General features: G+C 37.6%; 1 protein-coding gene, 1 long non-coding RNA gene and 1 other non-coding gene across 10 annotated transcripts in view; all 3 read right to left on the minus strand.

Annotated features, from left to right (window-relative positions):
- The window catches only part of LOC146406800 (uncharacterized), a 40,224-nt gene extending 36,688 nt beyond the window's left edge, over positions 1–3,536 (minus strand). For 4 of the 6 annotated variants that reach the window (XR_014840401.1, XR_014840398.1, XR_014840402.1 and 1 more), the window contains exon 1: positions 3,026–3,536. This is a non-coding gene — a long non-coding RNA (uncharacterized LOC146406800). Of the gene's footprint in view, positions 1–3,016 lie in introns of all 6 variants that reach the window. The other 2 variants (XR_014840400.1, XR_014840403.1) reach the window with 1 other exon arrangement.
- LOC146406801 (small nucleolar RNA SNORD107) lies at positions 3,463–3,536 on the minus strand. The gene has a single exon (XR_014832415.1). It is a non-coding gene; the product is annotated as a small nucleolar RNA SNORD107 (small nucleolar RNA).
- Positions 3,537–7,428: 3,892 nt separating this feature from the next.
- SNRPN (small nuclear ribonucleoprotein polypeptide N) overlaps positions 7,429–13,849 on the minus strand; it is a 34,112-nt gene continuing 27,691 nt past the window's right edge. For 2 of the 3 annotated variants that reach the window (XM_021082172.2, XM_085002498.1), the window contains exons 3-8: positions 12,814–12,965; positions 9,853–9,964; positions 9,023–9,175; positions 8,478–8,616; positions 7,731–7,856; positions 7,429–7,612 (exon numbers count right to left, since the gene is read on the minus strand). In XM_021082172.2, coding sequence (XP_020937831.1) covers positions 7,575–7,612; positions 7,731–7,856; positions 8,478–8,616; positions 9,023–9,175; positions 9,853–9,964; positions 12,814–12,965 — 720 coding nt within the window. In that variant the 3' untranslated portion in view covers positions 7,429–7,574. 3 annotated transcript variants of the gene reach the window in all.

A 13,849-nucleotide genomic window follows, 5' to 3' on the forward strand; every position in this document is an offset into this window, starting at 1 on the left:
TTGTAGCCCCTGGCCTATGCCACAACCACAGCAATGTCAGATCTGAGCCATGTCTGAGACCTACACCATAGCTCATGGCAATGCCGGATCCTTAACCCACTGAGCGAGGCCAGGGATCAAACCCACATCCTCATGGATGCTAGACAGGTTTGTTAACCACTGAGCAATGAGGGAACTCCTCCATAAATTTCAGTTTTTATTACAGGCCTTGGGGAAAGGCATAATGGCATAATTATAACAAGGCCCCTAGTGAACTATTGATGTTTCATTCTCCTAATAAAGGAAAAATACAGAAAAGTCAGTATATGTGCATTCTTATCACCATTTTTCCAAAACTTGCCAAGTTATAATCTTAAACAAAAGTTTAACAGCTTTTACAAAAGTTTCTTCATTGTGATTTAAGCAATTTTGGGGAAACAGAATATTCCTATTGTTACTTTAACATTACTTTTTCTGTCAAAATAACACCCAATCAATCTAAAACTCAAAGCGAGTGTCCAGCCAAGTTCATTAGAGTAACACATTATGCAAGAGTTACACATTATGCAAAGGATGATTAGAAAAATACAAAGCCCAAATCAGTATCACTGCAATATTTTCATAATACACATATTACAAATTTTAAAAATCCTCTCAATTCCACAGAAAAGCAGAATCCTTTATTCAAGTATGGGTTCATTCTTCAGTTGCTATAGCATGGGGAGTTACTGTATTTTGACTTACATGTTTATATTCTTTGCCACTTAGAAACTTGGAGGAATTGCAACTGAGTAATTTTTAGAGTTCGTAATTACAAGTGGACATTCCATTACAACACTAACATTATGGCGAACCGTCATTAAAAAAAAAACAGTACTGGATTTTAATAACCAATATGGCCACCAAGCTATTAATGTATTAGATGAAATTTCCTCAGAGAACAGTATTTCCTCAACTCAAAACCTGGACATCTATTGGTATTACAAATTTATGGTCTATCTAAAAAAAAAAAAATGACCTACAAGTGGATGCTTAAAATAAATTCAGTGTAATTCAAATTAGGCATAGTTCATTAACTAAAACAGAATATAAACTTGGTAAAACTTATTTATACTTTTTGGGTAAGGTTTATCAAGTTTATATTCTGTTCTAGTCACTTAACTATATATAATAGTACAAGTTGCAGGCAAAAATTACCATGTCTAGGAAATCAATATACTATTAACTCAGATCATATCTAAAACATCTATTTCCAAGAAAATTTTTTGTATTGGTCACTTTTATCACAGATAACTTAATTAAAAATTTAATATTGGTTCATTATTATGGAAATTACCAAAATTAAACTTTTTCCCTCAAATGAGTTATACGATTTAAATGTATATTGGCAAGAGCTCCCACTGTGGCTGAGAGGGTTGAGAATCAGACTAGGGAGTTCTAATTATGGCTCAGCAGTTAACGAACCTGACTGGCATCCATGAGGACAAAGGTTTAATCCTTGGCCTTGCTCAACGGGTTAAGGATCTGGCGTTGCCATGAGCAGTGGTGTAGGTCGCAGATGAGGCTTGGATCCTGCTTTGCTGTGGCCCTGGCATAGGCTGGAGGCTATAGCTCCAATTGGCCCCCTAACCTGGTAACCTCCATATGCTGCAGGTGGGTGCAGCCCTAAAAAAGAGAATTTAAGGACCTAGATTACATTGAAAACATGCACCAAATTATTCAAGTAATGTATTAAAAAGTACTATGGAAGAATTAATGTGAAATGTCACATAAAAAGGAAGACCAAATAGATGCATTTTGATTATTGGAAAGGCAATCCATTCTAAATTCTAATATCTATAATTCAAGGAACTAAAGTAGTATGGTAATTTAATTCCAATTTTAACACAGAAAAACAGGTGTACATGCTACTTTTCCTGATACATGTCTCCTAACAGATGAGAAATTACTATCAGGAACTACATTTTTTTAACTTTATTTTGCTATTTATAACACAAATGATCACATATAACAAACTTTATGTATAGCTGTTATCAATAAATGTCATGCGTACAGTCAGCCAAATGATTTATATGTGCAAATATTATTATGTTGTCCCCATCAACTGTAAATCAAACAAACAATAATTCACAATCAAACATCCAGTAAAGCTGACTGAGGCTTCTTCTTGGCCTCCTTGCCTACATTTTAAGATTAAACTTACTCAAAAGAAAATAACTCAGTCAAGTCTTTCCTAGAAAATCATTTCTAGTTCACAATGGAAATTCCTAAATTATAGGCAAAGAAGCATTATGTTAGCAAATGGGTTCTACAGCTCAACAGAAAAGGAACTAGTGAATTTGTTTCTTCTAGTCTATATCCTTGACACCAAAGGACACTGGAGCTTTGAGGGCATATCCCCTTTTTGTTCAGGGTTGAATTCACAGAAACAAGGTTATTTTGTCTACCATTTGTGAAGCTGAATTAAATTCCCCTGCAGTAACTGACCCTATTTGCTTTTGGCAATGAAGAAATGTCTGGGTAAATACCCGAGAAGATCAACATCTAGAATAAACATCTTAGAATCGGATTTCGAAAACTGCTCTTTCACTAGGCCCTCACCATACCTTTGTGAGAGGTATCCTCATCTTATGAACTCAAATAGCACTTTTTTATTTCCACTTTTGACCAAAATGACTATAATGTAACCCTAATTAACTTCATGACAAGGTATTTAGCTTCTCTAAAACAGACTTGGTTGTATACTAAATAGCTATTTCTTGAGAGGTGCCAAACTGACTACTACTGACTACTAAGTAACAAGCATATGAAATTAGTTATTAGACTGACCTAGATTCTAATCACAGACATTCCACTAAAAGAAGTAACTGGAAAGTACCTAATAATACTTTAACTAGTAGTGCCATTTTTCATAAATATCTATTCTGTGATAGGCCCTATGCCTGCTAATGAACTGTAGACCACCAAAATGGAAAATAAATAAACCATCCAAAACGGAAAATAAATAAACCAAAAACGTCTATGTGAGGGCACTTACCACACTCACCGTCTTCTTAAAATGTTCCATAAATATTCTTTTGGACATCACTTAGATATTTAGAACTTTGTCACTCAATGTTTGCTGTAAGAGGTGGTGATCTGCTTTTTACATGTCTTTGTTTCCATGTCACCACTTGCGGCCTTCTGAGATCCAAGGACGAGCCTCCATTTTTGTTTTGAACAGTGTTTGTGGGTACATACACACACAAACACACACACACACACATATATACACACACGTGTGTGTATATATAGTGTAAGAGAAAAAGAGAAAAAAAAGAATTAGCTCACACAAACCTATGAAAAGGGAAAAAAATAGGTATTTGAAGAACTGGCAAAGTGTACTACTACACCTGCCATTTCTAACTAAGTTTTCACATATCAAGCCAACATTTTCTGTCAAGAATAATATTCTCTGAAAAGTCTAGTGAGGCACATTGACTGGATTTCAGGGTATCCTTTTAAGCTCAAAATGTGAAATCACCATGTTCAGACAAGGTCCTGTGTCATCATAAACCGAGCCAAGGCCTCTGCAATATAGTCTTTTTTTTTTTTTTTTTTTTCTTTAACAAGATTATTTTACCTGGAGTAGTTTTATGTTTTGCTCCTAAAAGCAGCTAATATGATTCTCAGCTTCACTGCAACAACACTGGATCCATGGTGACATTACAGGAAATTCAGTGATTGAATTCTCTCTTCCTTTAGAGTTACCAACTATGTGGGCAAAAAGGCAGAAGACTGAAAGTTTCAAGACAAAAAAATAAATAAATAAATAAATGAAAACATGCATTGCTCTGTTTACTAACTGAAACAGCATTATTACATGTATTTCAGTCCCAAGATAATTACAATGCAAGATGAGAAAAACAAATCTTGCAATGTACTATAAAGTGACTAACATATCTGAAATTTCATGATATAACAGAGACTTTTACCTCACTACTTGCTGAAATCGATACCACTTTTATTTGAAATTAATACAATAGATTTTTCCTTGACCTTCAAAAAAAGACTTCTTAAATTCTAGACCAGTATTACAGTTTCAAATAATTCCAAAAAGCACTTACATCTATAAGATCTATAAGAAAACCTAAGTTTTGTTTACAAAAATTAAAGACTTCTCATCTCACTTATGTATGGATTGCAAAAAAAAAACTGAACTCAAAGAATAGAATGGTGACTGTTGCCAGGGGACTGGAGGTTGGGGAAATGGGGAGATGTTGATCAAAGCGAAAGTTTCCTTTCTTTCTTCCTCTTTTTTTTTTTTTTTTTCTTTAAAGGGCCTCAGGTGCGGCATTATAGAAGTTCCCAGGCTAGAGGTTGAATTGGAGCTACAGCTTCTGGCCCATGCTAGGCATAGCAATGCTAGATCTGAGGTGTGTCTGGGACCTTCAGCTTGTGGCAATACAGGATCCTTAACCCACTGAGACAGGCCAGGTATTGAACCTGCATACTCGTGGAAATTATTCAGGTTCCTTTCCCCTGAGCCATGACGGAAACTCCTGAAAGTTTTCAATTGTAAGATGCATAATTTCTAGGGATTTAATAGGCATCATTGTGACTATAGTTACCAATACCATATTAAATACTTAAAATTTGCTAAGACAATAGATCTTACATAATCTTCTGTAATTTTTAAAAATTACAGAACTTGTAAAATATAAACAATGGTAATTATGTAAGGTAATGAAAACAGCAACTAATATGATTGTGACAATCTTTTCACAATATATACATAACACAAGACATATTGTACATCTTCAAATTATACAATATTACTTAGCACTTACCATGAATTTTTAAAAATTACAGAACTTGTAAAATTTGACATGATTACATGATTAAGTGATAATGAGTTTATGAAGGTAAGAGCTATGTAACTTCTGATATGCTTCTTTACCAAGTATAGTTTATGTATTGCATAAACACAGAAAAAAACAATACCGCAAATAATTCAAAAACAAAGGTTAATATTAAATAACTATTAAATGCTTACTTTTAATCAAATTCCCAGAATTCCATTGAAGCTATAAAGCACAATGAAATGGATATCACAATACAATGTGTGTATATTTATAAAGTCACAGTTAATGTGACCAGGAAACCAAGTTGTTGTCTAACCATGTTTTAGATAAAATGTATACATCTGAATGGAGGAAAATTCTTAGGGTCTACACAAGTATTTGAAAACTGTTATGTTGGTATGTGATGCCCAATAGGACTCTACAGAAGCTGTGATCTAGGAGTGCCATAACAAAATATCCACACTTATCTTACATTCTACATGCAATTATATGAATATTCCTGCCTTAAGTTGTCTTAGAGTATGTTCCACAGTTAAGACTTCTCAAAAAAAAATTCAAGTAAATTCTAGGCAAAAAATGTATTTATACAAAAAAAGTCATTAGAATTACGTATCTCACAAAATATAATTCTTTTCACTCACCTCTAACTTGCAAGAGGACATATTTAGTTAAGAACATTATAGAACAAGTCTTTTTTAAATGTGTTGCATTCATGCCAAAATCTGAAAGCTACTATGCCAGCAGATCTATACGGGATAAAAAAAGCAAATTATTTGCAATTGATCCAGAGAGCAGATTGCTCAGAAAATAAGGTTCTTTTCATATTACCCTCATTTTTTATAACAAAAGTATGTGTCATACACAGAGTCAATTTTAGGCAATAGACTTTACCTATACTGATCCAGATGCCCAGGGCTCTAGTAACAATAGAATTTCTTTGTAACATTCACAAACTCAAAAAAAAATATCATATCCATATTACAAAAATCTCCTAAACCGAGGAAGGCTTGGCTACCCTATGTTTCTTACTTGATAGTGGCCATTAAGCTTATAAACTACTTTGCAATAGAACCCTTAATGATGGTGGCAGCAATGTAGCTATCTTGAAGGCCCGTTTTCTCCAGAAGACTATTACTGGAAAGGCTATAGTTTAAAAGCTGAAAAGGCAATATAGACAAAACCTCTGCTGATGAAAATCAAAGAAGAAAGAGTTCTCATTGTGGCTCTGTGGGTTAAGAACACGACTAATATCCATGAGGATGCAGGTTGATCCCTGGACTTGCTCAGTGGGTTAGGGATCTGGCATTGCCACGAGCTATGGAACAGGTTGCAGTTGCAGCTCAGATCTGGTGATGCTGTGGTTGTGTTGTAGGCCAGCAGCTGCAGCTCCAACTTGACCCCTAGTCGAGGAACTTCCATATGCCGCAGGTGTGACCCTAAAAAGATAAAAAGAACAATTGAAGGAGAAGACATGAAATTATGAAGGAGTTATTACCAATCTCTGTGGGATTTTACAAACCAACTCCTACGATCAATACGTCCTCACTGACTGTCTAGTTGAAACCTTAGCATAAAGCCTGGAAACCTTCAACCTCTTCCCTTTAAAAGTTATTTCATTATTACATAACTCAAACTGGACCTAGATATTTGGGGATGGCTTAACTATTTAACCAAAAGAGACTGTTACTCCCCTGAACACTTCCCAGGGGATAAGTGATGCAGTTGGATATAATCCTAATTTGTTTTTAAGAGTGTCAACTACATTTTTTGCCTTTTTTTAGGGTGGCAAACACAGCATAAAGAAGTTGCCAAGGTAGGGGTCAAATCAGAGCTGTAGCCACCAGCCTATGCCACAGCAACTCAGAATCCAAGCCCTGTCAACCAACTACAAGGAGGCCAGGGATCAAACCCGAATCCTCAGGGATACCAGTTGGGTTCATTCCCGCTGGGCCACAATGGAAACTCCCAAATGTTAACTATATTTAAAGTATAAATTACCTTAAAGTAATACAACTTGTCTCAAATATGCAGTCCCTGCACCTCCCAGGACCCAGAGTCTGCCATTCATTTAAAATTTTCTAAGTAAATACTTACTCACTGGCAGTAAATGATTATTCCAGGGTCACAGCATCTAATCTGATCACAGACACAAGGCGCTGTAAAAAGCTGATCAAATGAGGTAAATTTACCAAGAAAAGATGTACCTTCCTATGCCAAATGCTTTGATTTAATTAACAAAGTCTGATTTAGTACCACAGTTTCTTTCTAAAGTTGGCCTTCCAAGACCTTGCATCACATCCCTATTTTCCTTCAAGTAGGTATGGCAAAATACAGTAGAAGGGGCTATGTGTGAGTCCTAGACCAACCATTTAACCCCCAGTCACGTTTCCTTATGTGTAAAGACTATTACCTGATACCAGTAAGTGCACAAAGTCAAAGTTAGGAAGCTGAAATAAGTATCACAACTATTTTATCTTAAGAACTAAAAGAAAATTATTTAAATGTGTTGCCTAATAGGATTTACTTCATCCATAATAACTCCAAGACCAGAATAATCCCAGTCTTCAACTCTTATCTCAAAAAAAAAGTCAACAGGCAAAAAATGTCAACAGTACCTCACAGTTTAATTGCTCTATGCATTTATTCGCTAATATTAATGCAGCAAATAGGGGACAAAAGCTCACAAACACTCCACACATTTCACAAGACACATTGCAGGGAAAAAAGTGACTAAGAAGGATCAACAGTATCCTAGGGTCTTGGTGGACGCATTCCTGGGGGAGGTGGACCTAAAAAAGGACAAGCAAAATTCCATTTAAGAAAATAAGAAAAAAAAAACACAGAAAAAGAACATAGAAATATTCAGGGACATGGCTAGTACAACTGAGAACATGTGTACCCACTTACCTCTAATTCCTGGTGGAGGGGGTCTCATTCCTGGAGGGGGCATGCCTATTGGCGTCCCTCGAGTAGGAGGAAGTCCGATTGGTGGGCCCATTGGTGGTCTCATACCAGGTGGAGGAGCCATAATTCCTAGAAAGAAAAATGGCAGAAATAAAAGCCACATAAATCATCTCAGCCAAAATAGTAGCATTAAATACAAAATAATATTTAAAGAAATAGGCCCAGATACTAAGTAGATAGTTTAACAATTTGTCCTTGACCATTGCCATGTTGGTCATTCCCAAAAAAGTCCACAGCCTTTCATTAAAAATCAGTATCCAAAACTGGAAAACCCATCCAAAGTTCCTAGTTAGGTTGAATCTTAATTCAGTATCGTCTTAAGAATATTTTCAGTCATCACTTCTCGTGATGATATGATTTCTTTTTGTTGTTGTTGTTGTTGTTGCTGCTATTTCTTGGGCCGCTCCCGCGGCATATGGAGGTTCCCAGGCTAGGGGTTGAATCGGAGCTGTAGCCACCGGCCTACGCCAGAGCCACAGCAACGCGGGATCTGAGCCGCGTCTGCAACCTACACCACAGCTCACGGCAACGCCGGATCATTAACCCACTGAGCAAGGGCAGGGACCGAACCCGCAACCTCATGGTTCCTAGTCGGATTCGTTAACCACTGCGCCACGATGGGAACTCCCTGATTTCTTAACAGACCCACAACTATATCTAAGAATCAAATTCTTTTTGACAACCCCTTACCTGGAGGTGGGGTTGCTCGACCAACAGGTGTGGGTGGAGTCCCCCGGCCTGGTGGATACTGAGTTGGGGCTCCAGCAATGCTGGCAGTAGCAGCAACTGCAGCAGCAGCTACAGTGCCTCTTCCCTGTGGGGTCATTACCTAAGAAGGAATGGTCCAAAAGAAAGTAAATGTAAGGCACATTCTCACATCACTCAAATATAGAAAATAAAAGGTGGGTCACGGCCTATTAAACACAAAATGATTACAGCAAATCTGTACTTCTGTGATTGTCATTTAAAACAATTTTGGCACACCACCACAATCTCCTTTAAGCTGAGAATGTCCCTATCCACCTAATAAGGCTCTTTGATTTTTCTCAGCTCCAGTTTATCCATCCATTTCTCTTTACTCACCAACAGTGGTGAGCAATTTATATTTGTCCCTCACTTGCCTTTACAGCTATGCTGCTTACATAGTATGGGATGTACACTGAGATTTTTAAATGTCCTCAGCCTCAGGATCTAAGCACTTTTTCCTAATAATATAAAATCTTCTGGTTCCTCACCTGTTGGGATGGCCCCCCAACCCCTCGGACAGGACCTGCTAATCCAGCAGGTGCCTGGGGAATTGGAACACCAGCTGGTACACCTCTGCCAGCTGCCCTGCCAACCCCAGGGCCTCCTGCAGCTCCAGCAAGTGGTACACGAGCAATTCCAGTCTGAAACAAAAGAAAACTACAGCTTGAAATCAAACGATTTACCAAAGTTATCAATAAACTTATCCGTAAAAGATTACCCCTTCCTACTGTTTTCCCATACCACCTATATCATATTAGTTCTGTCTTCAAAACAAGAAATGGGTTTTCCCTTTGTGGCTCAGCATGTTAAGAACCTACTCACTGGGTTAAGGATCCAGCATTGCTGTCAGCTGCAGTGTACATAACAGAAGAGGCTCGATATGGCATTGCTATAACTGTGGTGTATGCCAGAAGCTGTAAGCTCTGATTTGAACTCTAGCCTGGGAACCTCCATATGCCAGGGGTACAGCCCTTAAAAGACAAAATAAAAAAACAACAAATGGTCAAGTGCACCAGAGAGGCATCCTATAGCTTAAGTGTTCATCTGTCAAATTGTGAGTTCCTGTATTTTCATGACCCTACCAAGAGAAAATAAATCAGCAACTCCTACCCTTATCTAGGCAGTTGTGGTCAGCACATAGATTAACCCACCAGGAAACTCTTAATCTCTAAGTATAGACAAGCAAGAATTGACATTAAACACCAGGCACATTTTACTTGACAAAAGCATGCCTCTGGTGTGCGTTGATTTAGCAAATATTTCAAATGATGTCATGTCTTTCCATATTAATGTTTTATTATGCCCTACATCTTCTTACATCTTTGGGGGGTGGTCCCTCCACAGTCATGGAAACCAAATTTTCCCCACGCAGCAACACCAGACCCAAAACCCGCTTTTCTTCACGCTCTGGCTGCTTTGCGTTCTTTGGCCTATAAATCAGAACAAAATTTTAGTATGTTAAGTCATGGATCACTCACTCACTAAAATATTTACAGATCATTAATATCAATTAAGGCAATAATTGATGCTAAGATGCTCATGTTAATGATTTGTGACAAAAACAAAACTAGACTCAACTAATACAAAGGTTAATGATAAAGCCCTTTTCCTATCATACCTCAATCCTCCAGAATATTCCCTCAATTTTATACTTCTTTGTGAAACACAGCTAACATGGCCAAAACCTTTTATTTTTGCTTTTTTGCTTTTTAGGGCTGTACCCATGGCATATGGAAGTTCCCAGGCTAGGGAGAGAATCAGAGCCACAGCTGCCAGCCAAGCCACAGCCACAGTGACGTGGGATCTGAACCACATCTCTGACCTACACCACAGCTCACAGCAACACCATATCCCGAACCCACTGAGCAAGGCCAGGGATCGAACCCACATCCCCATGTATACTTGTGGGATTCATTTCCACTGCACTGTAACGGGAACTCTGAAACCTTTTTTTTCTTTTTTTTTTTTTTTAATAGTACTGATTACAAACCTGAGAATCCCTTTTTTTCTTCCAGTTTTTAGATACAATGACATACAGCACTGTATAAGTTTAAGGTATACAACATAATGATCTTACTTATACTCTTCATGCAATTGTTACAAGAAAGTTTAAATGGACATTCAACATGTCTATTTTATACAAATGTTTCCCTTGTAATGAAAACTCTTAGCATTTACACTTAGCAAATGTCTCATATAATATATAGTAGTGTCATCCATAGTCATCATGTCGTACACTACATCTCTAGTGTCTTTTTGTAACAGAAAGTTTGCACCTTTTGACCACTTTTAAACAACTTACCCTGCCCCACATCTTGCCTCTGGTAGCCAAAAATCTGATCTCTCTTACTCTAAGTTTGCTTTTGAAGTATAACTGACCTACAACACTATGTTATAGTCTGGTAGCCAACACGGTGATTTGATATTTCTATACGTTATAAAATGATCACCCCGCACTAAGACTGCGAAGACAAACCAATATTTCAAGTTTTCATGGTAAGATGAGATTTAAATCATTTTAACTAAATAAATTAATGCTGATAACAGATAACTGAAATAAGGAATGGGAACAATAGGCGATAAAAGCTTAAGGTTTTGCATAAGACACTTGCATATTCCTGGCCTTACCACATATAACACAAACATGAGAAACTCTCAAAAAAACTTTATTCTAACCCCCATGATTCTTGTTTCTTAACTGTAAGCAGCAAAAATAAAACATGTGGGAGGTTTATACCACAAAATATGGGTAAAAGCACTTGACACGATGACATTAAACAAATAACACTATGTACTGTCACAGAGAACAATGCACAACTTAAGAATTATTTAGGTGAAATTATCTCCATAACTTAGTTAAGAGGGAAACAGACATTAAGAATATGCCTAATGTGCTCATCAAATGTCTTTAGGATTTAACATCATAAGTTTTTTTTTTTTTAAATTATTTTCAGTTAAAAGTTAGATTATTTACACAAAAAATTAGCATTGAAGCATTTACCATCTTAAGAATTTTTGGGGAGTTCCCGTAGTGGCGCAACTAGGGGAATCCGACTAGGAACCATGAGGTTGAGGGTTTGGTCCCTGCCCTTGCTCAGTGGGTTAAGGATCCGGCGTTGCCGTGAGCTGTGGTGTAGGTTGCAGACGCGGCTCGGATCCCGCGTTGCTGTGGCTCTGGCGTAGGCCAGTGGCTACAGCTCTGATTAGACCCCTAGCCTGGGAATCTCCATATGCCGCGGGAGCGGCCCAAGAGATAGCAAAAAGACAAAAAAAAAAAAAAAAAAGAATTTTTGGAATGACCCAACTTGGTGTGGAGGAATAAATGAAAAGGGAAGGACAAGGAATAGGTTATGAGTTCTATTCAGATTTAAGAAAGACTTAAGACTATAGCAGGCAGGTAAAACTCATCATCACTTTTCTTTTCATATCTGAAATCCCTAAGATATGAGGTCAAATTAAACCTCTGGAGAGTATATCATTAACTATAGAAACAGAAGAAATCAAGCCAAGGGTCAAAGATGATGCCTTGTAAATTCTGTCCCAAGGGCCTGAAGCAAATTTATCTTTCATATCCAAAGATATTGCTAGTATAGACCCAAATACTCTGAAAAGTAGAAGTAGAATGTTGCTAGGATCTACCAAGTAGTATTCTTTTGTTACAGGCAGCCACCAGTGCAATTGAAGGAAGACCCCCCCAATCACAGGTACAAAGAGGGAAGCATCTTATCCTGAGGCACAAGCACCCAGAGGTTATTCTTGAAGAAATGGCATGGACATATCATAAAGACAGAGAAGCGAAAAGAGGATGAGTTAGGAATTGACACCAAATCATTACTTATCATGATTTGGACAAAACAAGGGGAATGCAAAGAGACTGGCTAAACAAATGTGAGTCCTAGCCTAGGGTATTCTATTCATATCCCAAATCATCAACCATGAAGAATAATTATTATTAAGATTCCTTCCATATGAAGGAAGGCTAAAGAACCTAACCTAATAATATTTCTCAATTTTTTGGGTAAATTTAATAAATTGGACATTTTGATCATACTATACAGTTTTATTCTCAGGTTAGCCCATAACTGTATTTCTAAATAGTAGTGAGGATACAGTGGCTTTAAGACTGGGAGATTCACCTAATGCAGAGATGAGCCCAGGACATTAGATAGACAACAGTCTTGCTACATTTTCCCTACCTGCTTCAGTTACCTGTGTAAGCCCTTACTATTATACTGCCTCTCCCTCAATGTGCCATTACCCAAACCCAAAGTGGTCTTACTTGATCTTCCTGAATTCATCACAATCACAGAGGATCAAGTTCATATGCTTGTCAAAAGCCTTAAAGGTGCCAATGAAGATCCGGCCATCTTGCAGGATACATCTCATTCTATAGTCAATGTGCTGCAGCATCTTGCTGCTCTTTCCCACGGTCTGGAAGGAGTAAGAAATCAGTCATCAGCTTGTCTGCATCTACTTTATCTTGAATTCCTATTTCCTCCCCACACCTAAGCAATCCAAACTTGACTTCCCTAACAAAAATATCATGCCTCCCACACCTTTAAGATACTGGACCAAATTTGTACCCAGGGCCACTTATACTCCCCATGAATCCTCTACTTCTAAGAATCCCTACGTAGTTTCCCATTGCCCTAAATATATTTCCTCCCTAATAGGGATCCCTAAATTCAGTTCTCCCTTTTAGTATTCCAACGTCCTTTCCCAATTCTAATCCCAAATCCTACCCTCCTACAGAACATGGAACCCTGTGGAAAAAATTCCCCCTGGACACATAGCTAAATAGTGGAAAATTCCTACCTCTATCACTAGCTTTGCAACCCTGATTAGCCAAATTCAAACTTGATATGTCATTTTCAGTTTCCCACAGGCCTCTGACCTAGTGCCACCACACCCACACTCATCACTGGGAACTTGCATTCATGTTTCACAAACATTTGTTTCACTTTTATCCCACTGAGACTCTTTTTTAATGTTCATCCTAGCCCACTGCACTGAAATTTTAATATGTAGAAATACTATCTCTACATACTGTGGCTCTCTAAAAGATCACAAACCAGTGTAAAATCTTTCCATTTCTCAAGAACTACTTTTGCTCTCTTGGGATTTCCTTCCCATTAAAAATGTTCTTGATTAGCTAAAATTAAACAGAACCACAAAGCTGAGCGGCATATTCTCTCTCTCCAGACTGCTTTCCTTTGTACTAATGAAGAACCCCCACCTCCCCCCACCCGCGTTTTATTTGCTTTTTAGGGCAACACCTGGAACATATGAAGTTCCCAGGTTAGAGGTCAAATCAG

Source organism: Sus scrofa, chromosome 1 (assembly GCF_054392235.1).
Source record: "Sus scrofa isolate SSC_HxYL_T2T_F1_AM1 chromosome 1, Sscrofa_HxYL_maternal_Yorkshire_Landrace_v2.0, whole genome shotgun sequence".
Lineage (NCBI taxonomy): Eukaryota > Metazoa > Chordata > Mammalia > Artiodactyla > Suidae > Sus > Sus scrofa.